Source organism: Littorina saxatilis, linkage group LG5 (assembly GCF_037325665.1).
Source record: "Littorina saxatilis isolate snail1 linkage group LG5, US_GU_Lsax_2.0, whole genome shotgun sequence".
Taxonomy (NCBI): domain Eukaryota; kingdom Metazoa; phylum Mollusca; class Gastropoda; order Littorinimorpha; family Littorinidae; genus Littorina; species Littorina saxatilis.
Genome location: NC_090249.1, coordinates 21,576,555 through 21,603,888, shown reverse-complemented (window position 1 = coordinate 21,603,888; position 27,334 = coordinate 21,576,555). Strand labels below are relative to the sequence as shown.

At 41.4% G+C, this 27,334-nt stretch overlaps 1 protein-coding gene and 1 long non-coding RNA gene across 2 annotated transcripts; both read right to left on the bottom strand.

The window, feature by feature from the left end:
• Positions 1-12,126: 12,126 nt before the first annotated feature.
• LOC138967703 (putative carbonic anhydrase 2) lies at positions 12,127-12,645 on the bottom strand. The gene has a single exon (XM_070340357.1). It carries the CDS (start codon positions 12,643-12,645, stop codon positions 12,127-12,129), a length of 519 nt encoding a protein of 172 aa, XP_070196458.1.
• A 2,883-nt stretch (positions 12,646-15,528) lies between these two features.
• LOC138966551 (uncharacterized) lies at positions 15,529-19,816 on the bottom strand. The gene is made up of 3 exons (XR_011455712.1): positions 19,742-19,816; positions 16,130-16,207; positions 15,529-15,739 (listed from the first exon to the last, which is right to left on the bottom strand). It is a non-coding gene; the product is annotated as an uncharacterized lncRNA (long non-coding RNA).
• Positions 19,817-27,334: the final 7,518 nt, after the last annotated feature.

Here is a 27,334-nt window from a genome sequence, read left to right as displayed (position 1 = left end):
AATTACACGACTTATTAGCCCGGCTGCACAACTGAAGAGACGCACTGAGAGACTGAGAGAGAGAGAGAGAGAGAGAGAGAGAGAGAGAGAGAGAGAGAGAGAGAGAGAGAGAGAGAGAGAGAGAGAGAGAGAGAGAGAGAGAGAGATTAAAGAATCCTTTCAAATTTGCTTTTCCAAACTAAAGTACCCTTTGACACGACTCTGCAATTCCCATCTCAATCCGTGCAGCCGTTTTGGAGCCTTTAGTCAGTGACCGGCACAGACACACAACGGACACACACTGACACAACGTGACAGACACACACACACACACACACACACACACACACACGGAAACCAGCTTTATATATTAGATAACTTCAGCAAGAAATCACTGATTTCACAGTCCGCACAGCTGTTTTTCTGGCGATTGAAAACTGTATTCTGGTCATGATTTGGATCGTTTTAAAAATTGTTTTTTTTTTTTTTACAATTTTCAGATTTTTAATGACCAAAGTCATTAATTAATTTTTAAGCCACCAAGCTGAAATGCAATACCGAAGTCCGGCCTTCGTCGAAGATTGCTGAGCCAAAATTTGAATCAATTTGATTGAAAAATGAGGGTGTGACAGTGCCGCCTCAACTTTTACAAAAAGCCGGATATGACGTCATCAAAGGTATTTATCAAAAAAATGAAAAAAACGTTCGGGGATATCATTCCCAGGAACTCTCATGTCAAATTTCATAAAGATCTGTTCAGTAGTTTGGTCTGAATCGCTCTACACACACACACATACATACATACAGACACACACACACACATACACCACGACCCTCGTCTCGATTCCCCCCTCTACGTTAAAACTTTTAGTCAAAACTTGACTAAATGTAAAAAGGAGAGAGAGAGATGATTAATTTCTGAGCTCAGGTGGCCCTAGATTGCAGCCTTTTGCTTCCTTCACACAAAAAAGTTTTTCTTCTGTAATGCGATGGAAGTGTGCGCGAAGTTGTGTCGCGGTGAAACCGGTTGATTAGTAACGCTGAAGAGGGGTCTATGTCGACCAAAAGAGGGGGATTCCCTGTAGGTGAAGTTCCTGTAGCGTTTCGCTGATCTTGCTGAAACAGTCACGTACGTGATGCTTAGGGACAGCGGTAGAACTCGGCACGGTAATCCATATCATAGTAAAGACAAACTCAAAGCATAGAACGGTTAAATGAGACATGCATGTTCAGATCAAAGACTAAATGATAAAAGCAGAAACAAAATATATTGCGAAAATCTGTATTAAAATCATTTTTTGTGTCGCGATACAAAATAACAAACAGAACGAAACGAACGAGCAAAGCCGAGGACAGACCAAAAACTGAATATTCATTACTGCCGATTACAACCAACCAATGAAATCTAAGGAAATTGTCACGAGGCCGTCAAGCAGCAGAAGTGGAATATATTGGTCGGTTTCTGCAGTACGTTTTTGCAATTTTCTTGATAATTTTTCAATACTTCATATATATGTATCTTTGATAAGTGTTAGTTTTCATATTTGTGGTGGTATTCATCCTTTTTTGGCTGATTTTATGGCATAACGAATGATTCATAGACGAAGGTACATGAGCGCGCTGGAAGGTGTGCGCCACTTTTGGTAACTTTGGCAGACGGCCGGTCCACAGAGAACACAAGATATGAAACGCAGAGCAGTAATAGAAGACCGTTTTAGAAGTGTTGGTTTTGCTATTTCCTTTTCAACAAATTACGTTTGTTCAGCTACATGACGACGGCACAATATCAGTGAAGGTAGGTTTTGAGTTACATGTTTTGATTAAAGCGTGTGGGTTTTTTTCGTTTTTATTTCTTCTAAGAATGTTTACAAGTTTTTCTCTCACCCATATCACTTAAATCGAAATGAAAGCGCATTATGTTTTCTTCGCAGTTTTATTGGCAACATTCTTGTTACTCAATTAATAACTGTCTTCTTGGTGTCATGTTTCAGAATTCAGACCGAGTTGCTACAGATGCTGTAACAAGTTTTCATTCTAGACTCAGCGAAAACAAGCGGCTCGGCCGATAATTGGGTAAGCATTTGAAATTATATTAACCACATTTACAGCATTGACAAATACCTGAAGACCAAAAGAACGGGGGGTGTGTGTGTGTGTGTGTGTGTGTGGACAGTAAATAAAGTATCAATAGCAAGACGCTTAAACTTGCTCTGTCTCCTTAATATTTTTAATTCACGACATTTCTAGTGGTTTTCGTGTTTTACTTTATGGACTATTGTTAATTCAGTAAAAACAAGAGATTCCACGGAAATCTTCCTTTGTGCATTGTGAATGTATTGCTGGGGGAAAAGCGAGGACTGAATTTCTTTTGCATCTTTTGCTGCAATCATGTTTTACAACATATTTTTATGGCTTGTTACAGGCACCAGTTTTAGTGTCAATCGATTAACCGATGACACGCGTTCGTAAAGGATCACTTTATGCCTCAAAAGACAGTCCTGTGTTTCAAGGAAGAATCAGTTGTGTGCCAAGAACCAGCAGTGACTGAATCAGCCGGTGTGCGTGTAACAACATAATAATCATGGATTGTTTTTGAGAGAAGTGGACACATTTGACAAAATGACAGTTCTCTCTCTTCTTCACTGACACTGGCAAAAGGAGCGGCTCTTTACAAGGACACAAAATCCAATAGATTATCATTCCCCTGTATTCTGACTATTACACATACCAAGGAATACCTTATATGCTTGTCAAGGTCACCGGAGGTTGTAAAACAGACGCAAGTTTTTGCTTCTAAAAAAGAAACCGTAATTTACAGGGTACCTACGCCAAAATATGTATGTTACTGGACTACCAGCAGCAGCTCAAGGTCTTTTGTGCACCCTCCTGACCAAAAACAGAGTCACTTCTTTGAAAATTAGCGGCAATGGACTAATTTAAAACTTCTGTTTTTACCATTCGACTTACAGCATGCCACAGTGACGCCGCCATGACACAAAGTACACCGGGACAGTGGAAAAGAAAGTCGCCTTCACAACTTCGCGGCGACCAACAACGCCTGAACCAAAGACTGGGGAAGGTAGGAGAGTATGATCATGATGTGTTTTCTTACGACTTTCAACAGCCAGATGCTGATATCAGAAAAACTTTCAATTGTGTTGACACTAACAAACGCACTCGCCAAACAGACAAACACACTGTCGCTACCCCCTGCCAACAAACACGTGAAACTCGCCGTGAAGACAGTGACATGAATGCAGCTCAACAAAGGCCGAGGGTTGTGACACGCAGTGTTACGGCTAGCAACCATGCAGCACGTGGCAATGAGACGCAAGACGATCAAATGTCACCCGAGCAGAGATGAACACTCTTACTCCCGAGCAAACGGATACAATTCTGTCTATGATTTTAGGGACCCAAGAGCGACTAGAAAACATGGACAGACAACATCAAGACATGCAACGAACGGAAAGAAGTATGAAGGAATGTTCCGAAAAACTAGGCACAGACAGAAAACAAACATTTGACTCGAGCCTTTGTTCCCCGAAAGCGGCGTATGGCTGCCTAAATGGCGGGGTAAAAACGGTCATACACGTAAAATTCCACTCGTGCAAAAAAACCACGTAGTGTACATGGGAGTTTCAGCCCACGAACGCAGAAGAAGACTCGAGCCTTTGCAAAAAGTAACGTGTCTGCAAGACCGCACGCGACTGTGGGACTTTTCCTGGTGTGCTCAGGCTTGTTGACATTTCACGCGATCTGGACTGAAACCATGTCGCGAAGTACCCACCTTGAGAGTTTAATATCGATGATCTTTGTAAATTTGTATCGAAATTTCGGATTCGTCCCCTTTCTCCCTCATCCTCCCCTTCGCAATGAACTGTACAAAGTGTAAGCGAATAAAACTTCAGACTCAGACTCGGACCTGAGTATATTTTGCTGTCAACGTTGTTTTTGTGCTACCTCTCACTCTTCTGTGGACCAGAGAAAGGTATCTGTGTAGAACTTGGTGCACTAGTGATGAAGAGACGGACAGTAGGATGTGAATATTCAATCAGCACGATTTCTTCACTGTGAAAAACTGACATTGAAAATTCCGAGCGGATTTGTCAGCTTCAACCCAGAAGACGTGAAGAGTGAAATTTCGGACACAGACTAACCCGAAATGTATCGAAAAAAGGATTCAAGGACCATTATCTTGGAACAAAACGCTGGAAGTTGAGTACCAGCAAGCAAAGCTCATCGTCTGAAGGTCACAGAAGACGCGTCATCAACTGGTCAGAGAGGTAGACAGCGCAAGAGAAGAGGAAGGGTAAGGAATTTGTTTAGACATGACACTGTAAGGCAATTTGAGCTGTGGTAACATTTCTTTGGCAAACGAATTATGAAAGAAACTGAGAAGTAGGGGACGCTGGAGGTTTTCATAGCGACATTCTTTGACACATTTAACAAGCAGAGAATTTTGACTCTGATACCGTTAAACTTACCCTTTTGGGTGTTAATCACGTACATGAATCAAACTTACCCTTCAATTGCCTTGCGTTTCGAAATATAAGCTGCTTGTTGCAGAAAAAACTTGTACAGTGAAAAATAATTTGTATTTCTGTTTGGGGTCATACATTTCGAAATACTTCACTGGAAAAGTGCCAGAACTCAAACGATCAGAAAAAGAAAAAAAATAATCTCGGTTTCCAGATGCTTCTTGTGATTTTAATCAAAACCTCTGCGTTTCTGATATGAGGTCTAACGAATGACGTATCACAACGTGCGCGGTCGTCCTTGGCGCCGGGTCAAGAAAGCCGCGGGCGCCGCCGCGATCATTACGCAGACACTTCTAGACCGCCAATATTTTTTGTGCGCATCACGTGCTCCACATAAATCGGCCGGAAACGAAGCAATTGGGAAACCTGGATAGGGTCTTTAAGTCAATACTTACTACAGAGCTCTGCTTGCTCGATGGTGTCGTGTCACAAATATTGTTTTGTCTTTGTGATTGTATCTGTCTGTTGGCCCCTCCGCGCAATCAGAATCTGCCTTTGCATACACTTTCTCTCTCTGTCTCTCTGCCTCTCAGTCTCTCTGCCTCTGTCTCTCTGCCTCTGTCTCTCTCTCTGTCTCTCTGTCTCTGTCTCTGTCTCTCTCCCTCTCTCTCTCTCTCTCTCTCTCTCTCTCTCTCTCTCTCTCTCTCTCTCCCTCTCTCTCTCTCTCCCTCTCTCTCTCTCTCTCTCTCTCTCTCTCTCTCTCTCTCTTTTGCCGTCTTTCATCTTCCGGTTCTTTTCTTTCCGTTTGTATTTGTCATCTTCACGCTCCTCCGATTCTCTCTTATTTTCTGTAGGATGTAAAAAAAAGAAATGAAAGGATAACGAATAGCATAGCATACCTGAACACCATCACGAAGACACATGCACTCTAACATGAAAGTTAACGTTGTCTCCAGAATGTGGCTTTGTACATTTGGAAAACCAAACATATATCCATTAGGATGTGGCATTGTACATTTTGATTATAAAAGATGGCAATAAAATGGTATGTATTATTGTGTTGAGTTGCACTGTTTTTCGTAAATTAGTCTATTTGTTTCTCTGGGGTTTTGACTTCCTCGTCTGTCCTTGATATAGGTCTGTACTCGATTCTTTGCCTCAGCTGTCACTTTGTTTATTCGTTTTGAGACAGAGACAAAAGGTTACTGAAATTTACTCATGCAAAAAATACCAAGACAAAAACGGATGCTAAAACTGACTTGAAGTCTTATTCGATATATCTTCTGCAAACACAGGACACACCGTTAAGCTCACAGGTGGTTAAGCTCATAACAAAATGCACGAATAGCTTGTTCAACGGAAGTTGTGTCATGTGTTATATACGCTCTTGATGGACATTGCACTGGAGGAAGGTTTCCCCTCAGCACAAAATACACATCGTTACACTTCTCGTGCTTTTTAATTACATTTGACAATCAATTTTGAATAAGTGTTGGAAATATAAACAAGAAAATAGATTTACAACAATTCAAAACTATGTAATGGTGATGTTATTTGAGACAGGGACATGACATTGTCACCTTTTGTCACTGTTTCTTTTGTTGCTTGTCGTTTCATCTTGTTTTGTATTGTCGCACGTGTGGGCCTGTTTCGCCCTGTCTTGTTCTGTGTAAAATTCAAATTCCACGTCCCCAACTGAATACCTTTTTACATCAGCAGTAAGCCTTGTAATATGAAGGCACAATCCCGATCGAGTCACATACATGAAAGTGACATGTACCCAATGAACTCGAGACACGTGAAATTGACATTAACGAATGAACTTGGGACATTTACAGCTCGTTCTGCCTCACAGGTCTCCATCGGGAAATTCCGTTCGTGAAGCAGGGTTTATCGAATTTACTGAATTTAAGAGTCGATTAAACGTTCACTTTTGAAATTTTCTTTTGTTATTGCTTAGTGACAATCACTGACATTGACAATCTCAATTTAATTGCAAAAGCTTGTTTGAACTCGGGACAAAGTGAATTTGAATATTACACTGGACTTGTCCTCTTTTGTATTGTCTTGTTTTGTTCTGTCTTGTTCCGTCTGGTTTGTCTTGTTTTGTCCCGTTTCATCTGGTGGTAATCTTCAGCTTCAGCTTTGTAAACTCAGAGAAAGTTGACTTTTGCTATTAACGGTGTGGGTTGTTTTGTTTTTGTAATCAAAGCCTCCTAATTTGTTCAATTTACTCTTAAAATCATACGAAGATATTGTAATTGACAGAAATCCATTTATTCACATGCGAGTAGGAAATAATATATTTTCCTGGACATTTTCAATTCCAAAATTACAGGTAAAACTCGGTCGTCAAAAATGACCAAATTGGACACACTTTTGGAGCTATGTAAATTCTATAGCTCGATATTAACGAAGAAACTGATAAAAGCGAGTTGTATCTGATGCTTTTATGATGCGACCTGTGAGTTTACAACGCAGAAGTTCAAGATCACTGGTCTTGTCTTGTCTTCCCAAAAACTGTTCCTTTGTCTAGCTGCCTTTTCTTTTTCTTTTATCTTTTAACTATATGTTCCCGCCCCTTGTTATGTTCTGTCTCGCTGTCAGGCCACGAGTCGTCTCGTCCCGTCCTGTGCTGGCCCTGTAATGTCTCGTTACGTCATGTGTGTGTTTTGTGTGCGTGCCTAATGTGCACGGCGACGCATCAATGAGAGAGAACCAGCAACGAACTACTATCTCCAAGTAAGTGACATTTCGCAACTGACAACAGACAAACAAACAATAAGCAACCGACCAACCCAACAACCAAACATCAAACAATCAAACCGAGAGAGCTATTTAGTGATTGGTAAATGGATTAGGCCATTTTCAAAGATTGTTCGAATCGCTCGAAAAACCTTTGAACGTGCTTTTACGATTACATGCTGACATCTTGAAGTTTGTGGTAAGAAGACAATTTTTTGATCACGTATTTGACGTGTACATTGACATCTTGAAGCTTGCGGTAAGAAGACGATTGTCCTGTCACGTATTTGACGTGTAAACTGATATCTTGAAGCTTGCTGTAAGAAGACGATGGTCATGTCACGTACATGGGTGCAGCCGGCAGCCGGTTTTTGGTTTCATTGGCTGCCGATGTTTTTGTTCCAGGAGAGGTTTTTTTTTGGCATTTTAAATACTAAAAAAGCTGGACCCCAACTTTTGCCGGTTTTTGGAATTTTCCAGGTTGCACCCATGCTCGTATCATTGTGTACACTGACCTCTTGAAGCTTGCGGTAAGAAGACGATGGTCCGGTCACGTGTTTGACGTGTATGGACACGAGTCGCGCATATGACTGATGTCCGCGGACAGAGATGTCCTCTCGCGTTGTTGTGGTTGGAGTTAATGCGTTACAAATCTTTAGGCAGTGCATTCACGTGCTGAAAAATCGCAGAAAGACTTTTTCAGTGTTGTGATCCACTGCCATTATATTGTTTAAACATTTATTTTTTGTTCTGTGCTTCTGGTTTGTGTGTGATATCCCTCTGTCATTGTCCGAGAAATGTGCTTAGCTGCTTTTGACAAAGGCAATTTTATCCGCGTGGTTGTGACTTCGTTCACAACGTTAGAAATTAAAAGCTACACATCTTGTACAAAAATAAACATACAAACAAACAACAAAAATATAACTTAGCTCACAACGTTAAGAAATCTAAGAAAATTGCCTCGTGTATATTTTGCAATATATTGACAAGGACATGTGTCCCGAGTTTCGTCGCTGATGTTTCTTTTCCTAATGCCGAATTCGTAGCCGAGATTTGTCGCCGATATTTCATTTTCAAATGCCGAGTTTCGTTGCTTTGTTTTCGTTTGCAGATACCGAGTTTCGTCGCTGATTTTCTTTTCAAAATCCCGAGTTTCGTCACTAATTTCTCGTTTTCAAATGCCGAGTTTCGTCGCCGATTTTTCGTTTCCAAATGCAACGGGTTTTGTCGCTGAATATTCGTTTTGGAATGCCGAATTTCGTCGCTGATTTGCGTTTGCCGAGTGCCGAATTTTGTTGCTGATTTTTCGTTTCCAAAAGTCTAGTTTCGTCGACAATTTTCGTTTCCTAATGCTGATTTTCGTAGTTAATTTTTTTTTTTTACCAAATGCCGAGTTTCGTCGCTGATTTTCGTTTCCAGAAGTTGAGTTTCGTTGACAATTTTCGTTTCCATATGCCGAGCTTTGTCGCAGATTTTTTTCGTTTTATAGTGCCGAGTTTCGTCGCTGATTTTCGTTATTGAATGCCCAGTTTTGTCGCTGATTTTTCGTGTCCAAAAGCCGAGTTTCGTTGCTACTTTTCGTTTTCCAATGCTGATTTTCGTTGCTGATTTTCGTTTCCAAAAGTCGAGTTTCGTCGACGATTTTCGTTTCCAAATGCCAAGATTGGTCGCTGGTTTTTCGTTTCCAAAAGCCGAGTTATGTCGCTGATTTTTGTTTCCAAATGCCAAGTTTCGTCTCTGATTAAAAAAATTTTCGTATTCAAATTCCGAGTTTAGTCGCCGATTTTTTGTATCAGAATGCCGAGTTTCGCCAGGGATTTTTCGCTTCCAAAAGTTAAGGTTCGTCGCCGATTTTCGATTCCAAAAGTCGAGTTCTGTCGCTGAATTTTGTTTCCAAAATCCCGAGTTTCGTCGCTGATTTTTCGTTTTCAAATGCCAACTTTCGTCGCTGATTTTTCGTTTTCGGATGCCGAAATTTGTCGCTGAGTTTCGTATCCAAATCCCGAGTTTCGTCGCTGATTTTTCTTTTTCGTATGCCGAAATTTGTCGCTGCTTTTCGTATCCAAATCCCGAGTTTTGTCGCTGAATTTTCGTTTCCAAATAACGAGTTTTGTCGCTGATTTTTCGTTTCCAAATGCCGAGTTTTTTCGTTGATTTTTCGTTTTTAAATAACGAGTTTCGTTGCTGATTTTTCTTTTCGTAGCCACTGTTGAGTGTTTGCTTCGTAATCAGTGCCGAGTTTCGTTGTCAATTTGTTGTTTCGAAGCGTGAAGCTTCGATGTTAAAATTTGATTCAAAGCGCGGTGTTTCGTCGTTTAAATTGCGACTGTTATTCGTCGTTTAAATTTCGACTGGAATGCCGAATTTCTTTGCTGATTTTTCGTTTTGCAGTCATGTCGAGTTTCGTTGTTAATTTTTTGTTTCGAAGTTAGTGCCGAATGTCGACTCTTGATTTCATTTCCAAACGTGGAGTTTAGGTGTTGGATTTTCGATTCGAAGCGCCGAGTTTCGTCCCGGCATTTGTTTAATTTTCAGTGTCCGCATTAATTGTTTTTGAAAGGAAGACCTGTGCTGAAGCTATGGGATGAAATGTAAATGTGGCAACCAGGTTATGTTTTGAACCGGAAAGCTCGACTGAAACGAGCTGGTCATCAGTCATTTGCTATTTACTTTTGCATCATGCAAATGATGTATTAAAGTGGCCAGGATAAGAATCGATTTGATTGTTTTAGATACGAGGCGTTGCGTAGACTTTTCCTCGAATATATTTTGTTTATCACCTTAAACCAACTTCTCATGGTTTTTGAGTCACTTGAGAAAAAGTGACTCTATGTAATCGGTCAGTGTTAGTCTGTCCGGCCGGCCGTCCGGCCGGCCGTCCGGCCGGCCGTCCGTAGACACCACCTTAACGTTGGACTTTTCTCGGAAACTATCAAAGCGATCGGGCTCATATTTTGTTTAGTCGTGACCTCCAATGACCTCTACACTTTAACGATGGTTTCGTTGACCTTTGACCTTTTTCAAGGTCACAGGTCAGCGTCAAAGGAAAAATTAGACATTTTATATCTTTGACAAAGTTCATCGGATGTGATTGAAACTTTGTAGGATTATTCTTTACATCAAAGTATTTACATCTGTAGCCTTTTACGAACGTTATCAGAAAAACAAGGGAGATAACTAGCCTTTTCTGTTCGGCAACACACAACTTAACGTTGGGCTTTTCTCGGAAACTATAAAAGTGACCGGGCTCAAATTTTATGTGAACGTGACTCATTGTGTTGTGAATAGCAATTTCTTCCTGTCCATCTGATGCCTCATATAATATTCAGAACTGCGAAAGTGACTCGATCGAGCGTTTGCTTTTCTTGTTTGGTTTGTTGTTGTTTTTATTCGTTTTTTAAATTTGAAAAAATACCGTGTCAGACGAAAAATTTGAAAACAGATCTGTGATAATATTTTTTATGTCTCTCTCTCTCTCTCTCTCTCTCTCTCTCTCTCTCTCTCTCTCTCTCTCTCTCTCTCTCTCTCTCTCTCTCTCTCTCTCTCTCTCTCCACACCCCCTCTCTCTCTCTCTCTCTCTCTCTCTCTCTCTCTCCACACCCTCTCTCTCTCTCCACCCTCTCTCTCTCCACTCCCTCTCTCTCTCTCTCTCTCTCTCTCTCTCTCTCTCTCTCTCTCTCTCTCTCTCTCGTCTTTGTCTGTGTGCATGTGTAAGTATGTGCACGTAAGTATAATGTCATTACTGATTTATCATGTTTTGCTCACCTAGCATGTAGAGTCAACTATTTATGAGTGAGTTCACTATATTTAATCGATTAAATGTATAAATAAAAACCGTTTTTATTACTGTTGAGCTTGATAGATTGTGTCTTGTGTACGTTCTTTCTTTTTTAATCACTAAATGAAGTGTCAAGTAATGACATAATTTTGTAGACATTGGTTAAAATGGTGCTTGATTTGTAAAGTTCTTGAATTTGTTTTGCAGCCCCTCGATGAATCAGTTCCAAGATGGGCCTGAGATACACAGGAAATAAGCTCGTTGCGAGCATCTTTTTGCCTTGACGGGCATACTTTACCTCTGTATTTTTAACGATTTGTGTGTGTGTGTGTGTGTGTGTGTGTGTGTGTTTGTGTGTGTGTGTATGTGTGTGTGTGTGTGTGTGTGTGTGTGTGTGTACTAACGTCTCAGATAATGAACGCATATTAGTTTATGCTTGTTTTAAAGAGAGATAGCTGATCGACATGATTTTGGTTTAGTCGAGCAAGAGGGTTAAAGTTACTTGACTGAAAGATGGATAGATTAATTGATTACAAGAATCAAAGTGCAGTTTTTTTTCTGAAACAGGTTTTTAGAGTTGAAAAATAAATTATTATAAATAAGTATTCATTAATGTTTAATGATTAGTGATAAAGGTAACTAATACTAAGTGTGTAAAATTAAGGAGGAAAAGGGTGAGTTGTCAGGTTGTTTTTGCTGATTGTTTGGTTGAACAATGTTTCTTTTTCAGGATCACTATTTCGCCCCTGTTTGCAAATATTTTCCCGTTTTGTTTTGCTCTGTTATTTTTTTAATGTTACTTCACTTGAAAGTGTTTTAGTGCCATACACACACATACACACACAAGCACGCACGCACACACACACACACACACACACACACACACACACACACACACACACACACACACCCTGCCGTAAGTTCCCGTGCTGGCGCGTTTCCCCTGCTACTTCTGCTTTCACCCTGGCGTTGCGTTCCCGTGCTGTTGCGTTCCCTTGCTTGTGCGTTCCCCCTGCCATTGCGTCCCCTTGCTGGTGCGTTCCCTTGCTGGTACGTTTTTCTGATGTTGCATTCCTGTGCTGGTGAGTTCCCTTGACGTTGCGTTCCCTTGCTGGTGCGTTGTCCTGACGTTGCGATCCCGTGCTAGTGCGTTCCCCTAACGTTGTGTTCCCTTGCTGGTGCGTTGTCCTGACGTTGCGATCCCGTGCTAGTGCGTTCCTCTAACGTTGTGTTCCCTTGCTGGTGCGTTCCCTTGCTGGTGCGTTCCCTTGCTGGTGCGTTCCCTTGCTGGTGCGTTCCCTTGCTGGTGTGTTTTCCTGACGTTGCATTCCCGTAATGTTGCGTTCCCTTGCTGGTGCGTTCCCCATGCCGTTGCGTTCCCTTGCTGTTGCGTTCCCCCTGCCGTTGCGTTCCCTTGCTGTTGCGTTCCCCCTGCCGTTGCGTTTCCTTGCTGGTGCGTTCCCCCTGCCGTTGCGTTCCCTTGCTGTTGCGTTCCCTTGCTGGTGCGTTCCCCATGCCGTTGCGTTCCCTTGCTGGTGCGTTCCCCATGCCGTTGCGTTCCCTTGCTGTTGCGTTCCCCCTGCCGTTTCGTTCCCTTGCTGGTGCGTTCCCCTGCCGTTGCGTTCCCTTGCTGTTGCGTTCCCTTGCTGGTGCGTTCCCCATGCCGTTGCGTTCCCTTGCTGGTGCGTTACCCCTACCGTTGCGTTCCCTTGCTGGTGCGTTCCCTTGCTGGTGCGTTTTCCTGACGTTGCGATCCCTTGCTGTTGCGTTCCTTTGCTGGTGCGTTCCCCTGACGTTGTGTTTTCTTGCTGGTGCGTTCCCCCTGCCGTTGCGATCCCGTGCTGGTGCGTTCCCCTAACGTTGCATTCTGTGCTTGTGCGTTTCTCCTATCGTTGCGTTTTCTTGCTGGTGCGTTCCCCCTGCCGTTACGTTCACTTGCTGGTACGTTCCCACGACCCTGTGTTGCCGTGCTGGTGCATTCCCTTGACCGTGTGTTCCCTTGCTGGGGCGTTACCCTGACCTTGTGTTCCCATGCTGGTGCGTTTCCCTGATGTTGCGTTCCCCTGACCTTGTGTTCCCATGCAGGTGCGTTTCCCCGATGTTGCGTTTTCCTGACGTGATGTTCCCGTGCTGTTGCTTTGCCCCTGCCTTTGCGTTTCCCTGCTGGTGCGTCTCCCCTGCTGTTGCGTCACACCCCAGCCCCATTCCCCACTCCCCACTCGGTCGTTTATCCTTGGCATTCGATGTAATTAATTTTGTCGTTATGTTACCCTAGCCATGCTCTCTTTATTGTGCATTTCCCCTGTCGTGTTTCCTTGTTCGTGCGCCCCCTCCCTCCCTTCCCTGCTGTTGCGTTGGGTTTCCCGCGCTAAATATGTTTAATCCCGCTGCTTTTTGTTGTGGCAGTGGGTTCCCCCTCCTGCATTGTTTTGCTGTTTGTCCTTGTTGCCTCTTATTCTGTTGCTGACTTTGTTTCTACTGTGCCGCCTACTGCATGTCTTGATTAGTTATATTTCAAGTTTTTGCTTTGTTTATATAAGTCGATTCATTTTGTGTCTTCTTTTCCCCCACCACTCTTCCTATTGTTTCCCAGTGTCCAGCATGATTTCTTTTTGTTACCTTTTACATTTTTTAAAATTTTAGATTAAATTTTTATATTCATGTATGTACTGTTGCTCCAAGGTGTAACCCATCCCGCAGAAGGGACCGACTGCACGAGAGAGCGATCTGAGCGCACTCACACAAATTTAAACTTTATTTATTCTAAATAACACTACATTTTGTTCCTGCGAACCCTTTTTGTTTATTTCCAGAACTTTCGGTCGTCTTCTTGGATTTGTACTGGTGCATGGGAAGTCTTGTCAGATCCTCCCCTGTCTGATTCTGTCGCTAAGTAAGGTAAGCTGCTCAGTGAGGAACACATTACCTCTCTCTGTCCTCCTGTCTCTCCTAGTCTTCTTCTTGTATTGGAAGTTTCTCCCTCTTCTTGTACACTGACATGTTCAGTTGTTAAGCCGCTTTTATGTAATGAAGCTGGTTGAAAACGACGTTAAACACCAAATAAATAAATGTAATGAAGCGGCTTATAGGTTTCACTCTGTCTGTTTGTTTGTTTGTTTTTTGTGTTTCTCTGTTTTTTGTGTTTCTCTGTTTGTCTACGAATTAGACTTGTATCTCTGGTTTTAATTGTGAATGTATTGTTTTGTCAATAACAAACGTTCCAACAACCTACCTTTCTTGTTTTTTGATTCTGAATTTTGAAACGTTGGCAGTCTCTTTGTTTTTGGATTTGTATCTCTGGTTTTCATTGTTTTCATGGATTGAATTTGATCCTGGGTTGGTGGCACTCAACGTCTAGCATTTAGTTCTCCGATTATGGCCCTCGCAACATTTGTCTCGATACATTTAGCGTGAGTCTCTTGTATCTGTCCGAAATTTCAGCGTCATTTTTTCACACAATGAAGAAGGGATATTGATCGCTTATTATCCTAATCACAATGTGTGTCTATTCATAACAAGTGCAATCAAACCTCTAAACAGATGCATTTCTCTGGTCCGAAGAAGAATGAGTGGTAGCACAAACAACGAAGACACTTAGTTACTGGGTCACTCTCCTGAAAACTGGTCAGATGTGTGACTTGAGTGCCCCAAAATAAAGTTAGTCAAAATTGAAATATTTTGGTGTGTTTGGTTTGTTTAACATCTCAACTTTCCAACACAAGGTTTTGAAAAGCAAGATAAACTTTTGGAAATGTTGTAATTTAAGATAATGTGTTGAAGGTTGCCTCGTCTCGCGTGAAACACAGGACACCATTAGAGGCACATTTTTACTCTTATCATAAAAAATACAAGTGATTATCATGCAATTTCCAATGAGATACAATAGAAATTGCTTCATAGAAGTACCAGAAGTTTCAAAATATACCATACACTTACATAATGGGGGGATTACTATGAGGACGCCAGATCAACAATTTCCTCATTCACAGAAAACCTTTCCAGCAAGTGATCAGAAATTGCTATCTGCAAAATTGTATGATTTAAAGAATCTCCATTAATCCTTAAAGCCATATGTACTCGATGACTATACACGCTAATTGCTTTACCAACAGCTGGAGACAGACTAAATTAAGTTCCCTGCAAAATATTGTGGTCTAGGACCCCTTAAATGTTGAGATATTTGAATTTTCATTTTGATCTGGATCGTCCTATTTATAGATTTGGCAACACATGTAACGTTGATGCAAGGGAGAGAACACCGCGGCTTTGTTGACATCCTCACTTTTTCAGAGGCTAGAACAAGCTGTAATGCATGTATTATGGTCCGCGCATGGTGACGTATCGTCATTATATGGTCTTATGGTGCGTTTGACATCGATTGTGGGCAAACTACACTTTGTAAACACGGGAGTGCGTTAGTATGCCTTTAAACAGGACTATGGACATACTTTGAAAAATCTTGGTAATACATGCAGATATTCATCAAATGACACAGAACGTCTCGCGTGTAACCATGGACACCGCAAACAAACACAGACACCAATATCAGTTAACCATGGGTTTATTTCAGTCAAAACGAAACAACTTTTTATTGAAATGTGTGTCTGCCACGTCTGTCAAGAGTTGGGACAGGCAGCACCTCAACTACTTCCTCAAACTTCACAAAAAATATCTCCTCCACAGCAGGCCACACAAACGATGATCCTTGTTTCCTAAGTAAACGGACAACCACCCCATTCCCATCCAGTGTGTCAATCTGTGGACAGACAAACGAACCTTTCTTAAAATAGAAAAATTAAAAATAGTAACTGAAAAGGTTTACATCATGAATTAAAAATACAAGGAGCAAGTGACACCAATAAACTTGGAAATGTCTACCTCAGAAAAGCAGACAACTGAAGCTCTCCATTCATACCAACTAGGGGTAATTTGGTACTTGAAATAGTCATGTATAAATGTAATTGATTCCATATGTAACCTGCACTTACCATGCCATGGAAAGACTTTGCTAGGAATGTCTGCACAAATCAGTATGGATACAGAAAATTAAAAAAAAATGACTGCATGCAAGCAAAGTCATTCCAGTATAATAAGATTAAGATTAATGAAAAACATGTTAAAACAATCATTTACAGTAGAAACGTACCGGTCTCTCTGATCTGCTCCTGGATCAGCATTGACTGGACTGGCAGAAAGGATAGGAGCATTAGCAGCATCCTGGCATCTGAAAAAAAAGTATGCAACAGTTGGAGTCAGATATTTTAATTGCTACCACAGCTTTACATCGCACATTGAGGTACATAACAGTGCATGTTACAACCGTCAAGATCCCAAGATACACACATTGGAAATCAGAGTGGTTCTGTCCTGAACACATCCTCGTAACACAAAGAAACAACAAGTCGCGTAAGGCGAAATTACTACATTTAGTCAAGCTGTGGAACTCACAGACTGAAACTGAACACACTGCATTTTTTAACAATGACCGCAGTGAAACTGACGAGCCTGTTTAGGGCGGTAGTGGTTTCGCTGTGCTGCATAGCACACTTTTCTGTGCCTCTCTTCGTTTGAACTTTCTGAGCGTGTTTTTAATCCAAACATATCCTATCTATATGTTTTTTGAATCAGGAACCGACAAGGAATAAGATGGAATTGTTTTTAAATCGATTTCCGAAATTTAATTTTAATCATAATGTTTATATTTTTAATTTTCAGAGCTTGTTTTTAATCCGAATATAACATATTTATATGTTTTTGGATCAGAAAATGATGAAGAATAAAATGAACGTAGTTTTGGATCGTTTTATAAAAAATAAAATTTTAATTACAATTCAGATTTTTAATGACCAAAGTCATTAATCAATTTTTAAGCCTCCAAGCTGAAATGCAACACAAAGTCCGGCCTTCGTCGAAGATTGCTTTGCCAAAATTTCAATCAATTTGATTGAAAAATGAGGGTGTGACAGTGCCGCTTCAACTTTTACAAAAAGCCGGATATGACATCATCAAAGACATTTATCCAAAAAAAGAAAAAAACCATCTGGGGATATCATGCCCAGGAACTCTCATGTAAAATTTCATAAAGATCGGTCCAGTGGTTTACTCTGAATCGCTCTACACACACACACGCACAGACACACACACACCTATACACCACAACCCTCGTCTCGATTCCCCCTCCATGTTAAAAAATTTAGTCAAAACTTGACTAAATGTAAAAATGACTACACGCTGTGTAAATCTGCTCCAGTGCAAATGAAGTAGAGGTTACATGCCGAGTCTCAGTGATTATCAAAAATAATGGTCGAAGTTAGCGGATCATGAAAAATGCGAGCTTCAGCGAGCTTTTTCATGACCGCGAACTGAGACCATTATTTTTGATAATCACTGAGACGAGGTATGTAACCTCTTTATCCCTCCTTTCTTCAGTTATTCAAAGAAAAGAGGAGTTTTTGAGCGAAAGTTTGATCGAATCATATTCACCCAACCAGTGTACCTGCGCAGGCGATCGATTAATGCGCGGTTGTATAGTTCCGTGCAAATCATTCAATTTTGTTAACACTTCTTGTCAGTTTCCATGTTTTGAACTAAAATCAAGTACACAGTTATGTTGTCATTCTGCTGTGGCGGTAAAGGCAGATAGTGTGTGTTCTGTTCATGTTTTGGTATCGCTCAGGAAATGTTCTTTCCTCGAATGTGACTAGCAGACGAAGTTTAACACCCGTGTTCCAACGTTAAAAACTGTATGAAGTTTAGTTTTCTGGGGCAAAATAGTGTATGAAACCGCTGCATGTTCTTTAAGTTGATTAAATGTTTGCAATTGATTGCGTGTGATCTGTTTATAAAATGAAATATTGTTGAAAACTGACCGTCGGATTGCAGTCTTGTCGATACAGCCGAAATCTGGAAGGGGAACTACTCGTGTCGCTAGACAAAGTATGAGAGTTACTTTTCCTTGGAATCTTGCTAGCGATAAACGATTGTGCACGGCAGATCTGAATTCAGAAAACAACCAAACTCATGGATTTTATATTGAGATTCATGTGTTCAAGCCTGTAGTTGCTGGTTTAAATGCGGTATGGTTGTATTATTTGCTCCAGAAATGTATATTTTGTACATTAGAGTGTTCTGAACTTTTGAGTCGCAAAAAGTAGATCCACAATGTGTACAGTCTCTACCCATGAGCTATCGAGGATTCAGGCCCGTTGTTGGGTAAGTGATTTTGGTTGTTGGGTAAGTTACCGACAAATAACTAGCCCTACAAGTTTACAGAGAGAAAGAAGCAGAGGGGGGGATAAAATGCCATTATCCCCCCCTCTGCTTCTTTCTCTCTGTAAACTTGTAGGGCTAGTTATTTTTCGGTAACTTACCCAACAACCAAAATCACTTACCCAACAACGGGCCTGAATCCTCGATAGCTCATGGGTAGAGACTGTACACATTGTGGATCTACTTTTTGCGACTCAAAAGTTCAGAACACTCTAATGTACAAAATATACATTTCTGGGGCAAACAAAACAACCATACCGTATTTAAACCAGCAACTACAGACTTGAACACATGAATCTCCATATAAAATCCATGAGTTTGTTGTTTTCTGAATTCAGATCTGCCGTGCACAATCGTTTATCGCTAGCAAGATTCCAAGGAAAAGTAACTCTCATACTTTGTCTAGCGACACGAGTAGTTCCCCTTCCAGATGTCGGCTGCACCGCCGGACAAGACTGCAATCCGACGGTCAGTTTTCAACAATATTTCATTTTATAAACAGATCACACGCAATCAATTGCAAACATTTAATCAACGTAAAGAACATGCAGCGGTTTCTTACACTATTTTGCCCCAGAAAATTAAACTTCATACAGTTTTTAACGTTGGAACACGGGTGTAAAACTTCGTCTGCTAGTCACATTCGAAGAAAGAACATTTCCTGAGCGATACCAAAACATGAACAGAACACACACTATCTGCCTTTACCGCCACAGCAGAATGACAACATAACTGTGTACTTGATTTTAGTTCAAAACATGGAAACTGACAAGAAGTGTTAACAAAATTGAATGATTTGCACGGAACTATACAACCGCGCATTAATCGATCGCCTGCGCAGGTAGACTGGTTGGGTGAATATGATTCGATCAAACTTTCGCACAAAAACTCCTCTTTTCTTTGAATAACTGAAGAAAGGAGGGATAAAGAGGTTACATACCTCGTCTCAGTGATTATCAAAAATAATGGTCTCAGTTCGCGGTCATGAAAAAGCTCGCTGAAGCTCGCATTTTTCATGATCCGCTAACTTCGACCATTATTTTTGATAATCACTGAGACTCGGCATGTAACCTCTACGTATCTGTCATTATTTCTGCCCCGCACGCATCGCTGACACCGCATGCGGAAAGCAGCAATGGCGTCTGCTATACGAACGAGACAGCTCTGGCTATGATGAGAGATTCAAACGTTATTTCTTGAGATTCTCAACAAAACAAATGAACCTGAACCACATGATCTAATCTTCATTTAAAAAAATAGAAAATAAACTAACAAGAGGCGCAAAACAATCATAAAAAACGAAAACTTCTTTTCACGTTGGACTGTACCTAGATCTACTCTACCCATGAATTTGCCACTTGGTTGCGTTTTTCTGACAGAAAGGCATTTTTTTTCGAATTCAGTTTGTAAACATGACAAAATCATATTAGTGGTTTAAGTTCTACACGCAAAATAGTAAAAATAGAGACGTCGTAAAGCTCAAACTTACCTCAAAGGTTGTGATCACATGTACCGTCTCGCACGTCTGTCGTCAACTTTGGCGCGGACACCGCAACAACAAAGTCTAACCGCGTGCTCGATTGTACGAAAACACGTTTGCACCGTGTAACCCCCACAGGGACTCCCTTATATTCATGCGCGAATGGGTTGAAAGATCGCAAGTTTGCCAGAAAATAGTTCTGCAATGTGCTCACACGTATCGCAAATTTTCGGACACCACTTGCAGATCTATCAGAACATCTAATTAAACTAGTTTACAGACTCAACTTGAATCTCATTCAATCGCGATTAACGACATCGAATATTTTACTATGTCAGAGTAGAATTATCCATCCCCTGAAACAGTATCACACCGGTGACACTGTGACGGTTCCCCTACGCTTTGTGTTCGGTGCCCTGACCCTTTGTGTTCGGTTCCCACTCGGTTCCCACACGCCAAAATTCGCGGCATAAGGGTCCTATTTCGGTGGTCGTGCACAGTAGTTTTCGGTTTCTGTTTAGGTGATTCCGTGTCCGTGTGTATACACACAGCCTAGTGGCTGAGGAGGGGCGTTTAGCGCGAGACGAATATCAGATGGCCTCGCTATCTTGCTGTTTATCTGTCAAACGGACCCCGCGGCGGCGAGCTAACAAGCACAGCAGAGCAGACTTTTTCCTACGTTTGATGCGGAATAGTTTTATTCTTGTACATCTTAGAAATAGCAGACGAAATACACGGGCTTCGGACATCTTGCTTCTATCACATAGCAACAGCTCGGAAGTTCCGGTTATCCCCAAAAACAAATTTGTCGGAGAGTTCGTGTCTGTTTACGCATCAAGTATTATTTTCCTTCCCATTTTTCAAATTAAAGTCATTGTATGTAATAAACTGTTAACTATAGTTGTGTTTTGCAGTGTTTTGTCTGTGGTGTGCTTTATTCTTTGTTGCATGTTTTGGTATTGAGGCTATGCCGTATTCCTGTTATGTCGTAAACTGACTCAGAGAAAACTTAAAATGATAGTATTTCAGTACTGCTGGATTTCAATCTTTTTTATAAAAAATATATTTTTTCGCGTGTGTGCACTGTTTACCGGTCTCTATTCACTGCATGATAACAAGATATATATCAAACTTCAGTCGAGTATCTTCACAACGTGACATCCATTCAGCTTTCAGGCAAACAAATTCTCTGCAAGCTGCGTGCTCCTGTTGAAAGGTTCCAAGAATAGGCACACGTCGCGTGAAATTGGTGTTACTGGCCTTAGGAACAACCGCGTTCCTTGCTCAGAGGCTATCAACGGATTTTTCTTTTTCTTTTTACGATATCTGTATATGGGTATATATTTATACGTTATGCTTTTAAACTGGCTGTCTACGTTAAAACCATAGGGGGCGATGGATGCGTGAACAGGAACTGAAAATAAAAACGGACGTTTAAGTAAAATGAAGCAGCCCTGTGCCTGTGGTTTTTTCTTCGGCACGGTACTGAAGGGGCCTGAGCAGAGCGTGTAATTATTACATACGGCCCTGGCCTGAGCAAATCTTTTTCAACAAACCGAAAAAAAAAATGTGTACAATGGTAATGTTGATGACAGTGATAATAAGAATGACAATGATGATAGTAATTATCATTTTTATTATCATTATTATTATCAGTATTTATATTATTTGCTGATAAAGGTTCGTGTTATAATCCAAAGGGTAAGCGTTTCTGTTCAATTGACTTCAATAACTTAAAAAGCCCGACATAGTTAAAATGTAAAGAGCAAGTGGGTCATCATGACATGATGGGCATTTCTCGTAGCAGTGCAACTTTGCCAAGAAAAATAGGGGTTTGTTCATAAAGTACAGAACATTAGAACCGACCAGCAGGGGGAAGCGCTGGACTACTAGCATAAACACTGACCAGCCATGTGCAGGCCGCGCGCAAGGCGCCGCTCCTAATGGCCTGTCAGCGGGCGCGTGGGCAAACCGATAGAGGGGTGTTGTTGGTGTGATGTTTACAGGCCTGGATTAAACAAACTCGAAGAGCTACTGTGCACGACCACCGAACTAGGACCCTTATGGACAAAACATCCATTTATGGTAGTATTACGCAATGTTGCTCTCTGAGAATGGTCTTGTTAGATCTGTGAGTGTTTACACTACATGCCTAGGTGCTGTTGGATTGAAGGTTTTTGATATTTTAGCCGTTATTAGGTAGAATGCCTTCCACTTTACTGCAAAACTGCATAATTCGTAGCATCGGCAAGAAATATCCTACCAAAAAATGCCTGCTTGGAACTGTCGTTGGTCCAGCAAAAAGTTCAACATGTCTGTAGCAGACAGCCCAAGTTTCAAGATTGTAGGGCCATCCAAACAGCCGTAATAATAAAAACAACAAAAGTAGTCAGTGAAATTGGCTGTGTTCGGTCCCCACACACTTTTGTGACGTAGGCGTGACGGTTCCCATAATTCATTGTGTCGGTCCCCACTTTCTGTGTCGGACCCCACTTTCGACCTAATTTCTCTGTGACGGACCCCACAACCAGCCTATTTTGTGTCGGTCCCCACACCTTCTTGGATTTATGACTTGCCGGTTACTTGTATCATTGTATTCATTGAATCTAATTGTCTCGGAGTTATTTTTCAGCAACAACCGGCAAGGCAGCACCTTTTGTGATACCAAGTAAGTCAGATGACATCAGTATGTGTGTGTATGTGTGTGTGTGAGAGAGAGAGAGAGAGAGAGAGAGAGAGAGAGAGAGAGAGAGAGAGAGAGAGAGAGAGAGAGAGACTAACTTTATTAGTTTATGCCACAAATAATATATAACATTATTTATCTCTGGGACGGTTCCCAGTATACCAGCAAATTATGTGTTGATCCACCCACACCTTCTTGAACTGGCCTTCCCAATATCTACTCTTAGTCTTACGGCCTTGGAGATATGCAATTTGGCACATTTTTAAAATAAAAGATCCACCTGTCGTATGTGAGATTCAGTTTTCAGAGCAAAATGCTGCCCAGGGACTTCTAGTGGTGATTGAAAAAAAAACAAGTCGCGTAAGGCGAAAATACAATATTTAGTCAAGTAGCTGTCGAACTCACAGAATGAAACGCAATGCCATTTTACTCGTAGCATCGTCAGGCCACCGCTCATGGCAAAGGCAGTGAAATTGACAAGAAGAGCGGGGTAGTAGTTGCGCTAAGAAGGATAGCACGCTTTTCTGTACCTCTCTTTGTTTTAACTTTCTGAGCGTGTTTTTAATCCAAACATATCATATCTATATGTTTTTGGAATCAGGAACCGACAAGGAATAAGATGAAAGTGTTTTTAAATTGATTTGGACAATTTAATTTTGATAATAATTTGTATATATTTAATTTTCAGAGCTTGTTTTTAATCCGAATATAACATATTTATATGTTTTTGGAATCAGCAAATAATGGAGAATAAGATAAACGTAAATTTGGATCGTTTTATAAATTTTTATTTTTTTTTACAATTTTCAGATTTTTAATGACCAAAGTCATCAATTAATTTTTAAGCCACCAAGCTGAAATGCAATACCGAACCCCGGGCTTCGTCGAAGATTACTTGACCAAAATTTCAACCAATTTGGTTGAAAAATGAGGGCGTGACAGTGCCGCCTCAACTTTCACGAAAAGCCGGATATGACGTCATCAAAGACATTTATCAAAAAAATGAAAAAAACGTTCGGGGATTTCATACCCAGGAACTCTCATGTCAAATTTCATAAAGATCGGTCCAGTAGTTTAGTCTGAATCGCTCTACACACACACACACACACACGCACGCACGCACATACACCACGACCCTCGTTTCGATTCCCCCTCGATGTTAAAATATTTAGTCAAAACTTGACTAAATATAAAACAAGTCGCGTAAGGCGAAAATACAATATTTAGTCAAGTAGCTGTCGAACTCACAGAATGAAACTGAACGCAACGCAACGCAGCAAGACCGTATACTCGTAGCATCGTCACTCCACCGCCCGTGGCAAAGGCAGTGCACGTGGAATTGACAAGAAGAGCGGGGTATTCGTTGCGCTGAGAAGGATAGCACGCTTTTCTGTACGTCTCTTTGTTTTAACTTTTTGAGCGTGTTTTTAATCCAAACATATCATATCTATATATTTTTGGAATCAGGAACCGACAAGGAATAAGATGAAAGTGTTTTTAAATTGATTTCGAAAAAAAAATTTGATAATAATTTGTATATATTTAATTTTCAGAGCTTGTTTTTAATCCGAATATAACATATTTATATGTTTTTGGAATCAGCAAATGATGGAGAATAAGATAAACGTAAATTTGGATCGTTTTATAAATGTTTATTTTTTTTTACAATTTTCAGATTTTTAATGACCAAAGTCATTATTTAATTTTTAAGCCACCAAGCTGAAATGCAATACCGAACCCCGGGCTTCGTTGAAGAGTACTTGACCAAAATTTCAACCAATTTGGTTGAAAAATGAGGGCGTGACAGTGCCGCCTCAACTTTCACGAAAAGCCGGATATGACGTCATCAAAGACATTTATCAAAAAAAATGAAAAAAACGTTCGGGGATTTCATACCCAGGAACTCTCATGTCAAATTTCATAAAGATCGGTCCAGTAGTTTAGTCTGAATCGCTCTACACACACACACACACACACACACACACACGCACGCACGCACACACATACGCACATACACCACGACCCTCGTTTCGATTCCCCCTCGATGTTGAAATATTTAGTCAAAACTTGACTAAATATAAAGAGTACTTGCCTGTGTCAAGTATGTGTCTTTATCCACGCTTGTTGTAAGAGGCAACTTTTCCCAGCTCCTTGTGTTCATGACTGCTTTCTCTTAAAATTAATTACTTTATGACAGTCAGAATACAATGGAACAAGGCTACATAAACCCTGACAGCCTACGACAACGGCCCGACTAAGGCTCAACACCGCGCCAATAAATTCAGCATTGGGCCAATGTTGGGCCATGATTGCTCCGTTTTCGTAGGCTATCAGGGTCAAAGATACATATTGGTAAACTAGTAAAATACATGTTCAGCATCATCAGCAATACCACAAAAGGATTAAAACAAGAAATTCCTCCGATAGGAACTACACCCCCGTCAAAGGGAAATAACCTTCTCAGTTGGTGGCAGTGAGAATGGTTATTTCCCTTTGACCAACGGGGGTGTCCGTCTATACCAGGCCTTGTATAATTTTAATCCACCAATAACTCCCTAACCGTGTGTTTGACTGGTCCCAATTTTTGTAAGGACCGTCTCAGGAATGTATAGAACCTGTTCACCAAGTTTGGTGACGATCATTCTTGAGATCTACTTGCGAACACAAACACATCGAGTGAAACCTATACACACCCCTATACCGGGGGTGTAAAAATCCTATTAGCTGTATGTCAGCGGCACAATGCAACCAGAACCAGCGTTTATGTGGAGTGATCGGGTGCTGGTCACTACCGCGAGCGTCACTACCGCGAGTACCACTACCGCGTCTCACACTAAAGTTGTGTTTCCGTACCCGCGATAGCGTTTTTCCAGCGGTGCGACGAAAATCAAGCACATAGAAAATGACCAGGAGTGTTTCCACACGCGCGACGCGTTAGCGGCGCGACAAGCGGCAAGCGACGCGATTTTTTTGAAAGGGTCCTGGAGCGATTTTTTCGCGTTGTCGCGCGGCAACGCGGGAGTTTACAGATTTTACCGCATGTTTAAAACGCAAGTACGGAAACACGTCACGCGTTTGCGCGCGTTTTCTTTTGTCGCTGCCGCTGTCGCGGGTACGGAAACAGAACTTACCGCGAGTACGACACTACCGCGAGTACGACACTACCGCGAGTATAACACTACCGCGTGTCACACTACCGCGAGTATAACATTACCGCGTGTCATTTTATGACTTCCATGGCTGAAGGCAAAGGTTGAAATGTTTCCTTGAAATATAAAACAAAAAGGCCTGGTCTGTTCTCTGAACACTAATTCAATGTTTGTCATGCTAACCAAGAACTCAAAACGATCAGAACACACTATCAGAATACATATAGAATGGGTTGCTTCCAATCAAAGCCGTTAGAACACAAACTCACAAGAAGTAAGTTTGCATGCGTTCTCTCTACGGTTATGGTACTCGCGGTTGTGGTACGCGCGGTAGTGTGACACGCAGCAGTGTTATACTCGCGGTAGTGTCGTACTCGCGGTAGTGTGACACGCGGTAGTGTTACACGCGGTAGTGTCGTACTCGCCGTAGTGTGACACGCGGTAGTGACGCTCGCGGTAGTGTCGCATAACCGGAGTCAGTGATCTGTAAAGGTGTCAATCTCTCTCTCTCTCTCTCTCACTCTCTCTCTCTCTCTCTCTCTCTCTCACACATACACACACACACACACACACACACACACACACACACACACACACACACACACACAGACACTCACATACTGATGTCATCTGACTTACTTGGTATCACAAAAGGTGCTGCCTTGCCGGTTTTTGTTGAAAAATAACTCCGAGACAATTAGATTCAATGAATACAATGATACAAGTAACCGGCAAGTCATAAATCCAAGAAGGTGTGGGGACCGACACAAAATAGGCTGGTTGTGGGGTCCGTCACAGAGAAATTAGGTCGAAAGTGGGGTCCGACACAGAAAGTGGGGACCGACACAATGAATTATGGGAACCGTCACGCCTACGTCACAAAAGTGTGTGGGGACCGAACACAGCCAATTTCACTGACTACTTTTGTTGTTTTTATTATTACGGCTGTTTGGATGGCCCTACAATCTTGAAACTTGGGCTGTCTGCTACAGACATGTTGAACTTTTTGCTGGACCAACGACAGTTCCAAGCAGGCATTTTTTGGTAGGATATTTCTTGCCGATGCTACGAATTATGCAGTTTTGCAGTAAAGTGGAAGGCATTCTACCTAATAACGGCTAAAATATCAAAAACCTTCAATCCAACAGCACCTAGGCATGTAGTGTAAACACTCACAGATCTAACAAGACCATTCTCAGAGAGCAACATTGCGTAATACTACCATAAATGGATGTTTTGTCCGCGAATTTTGGCGTGTGGGAACCGAGTGGGAACCGAACACAAAGGGTCAGGGCACCGAACACAAAGCGTAGGGGAACCGTCACAGTGTCACCGGTGTGAGTATGCACAAGTTATGTTTGGGCATGGCGTTGAAGCTAAAAATAGGACACCAGGCGTGACGTGCGAGACGATTGTTTCTACATGGTCAAATGCAACCAAGTTATTATCAAAAGATCGTTTGGGCGCATCGGGCGGGTGAAATCAAATTCATACACAGGAATTTGCAACAATTGTAGAAAAATGTGTTATCAAATGGGTAAATTTGAGGCATGTGTATGTGCAGAGATAGCATGTCACACTTTCGAATGGAAAAAAGTGGCGATTTCAGAGCTTCTGCAGTGCAAAGCAAATCACAGAATTTACAAACGCTTTAGTTCTTGTTCACACTGTTGCTCCAAATAACACTGAAGACAACAAAACACATAAAAATAAAGGAAGGTAATTATGTTGTTGTTTATTTAAATGTTTTTGTATGCTGTCCCGACTGAC

Bases quoted from the DNA above. Each gene is read 5' to 3' on its own strand.
- LOC138967703 (XM_070340357.1), bottom strand. From the start codon at position 12,645: ATGGGGAACGCACCAGCAAGGGAACGCAACAGCAAGGGAACGCAACGG.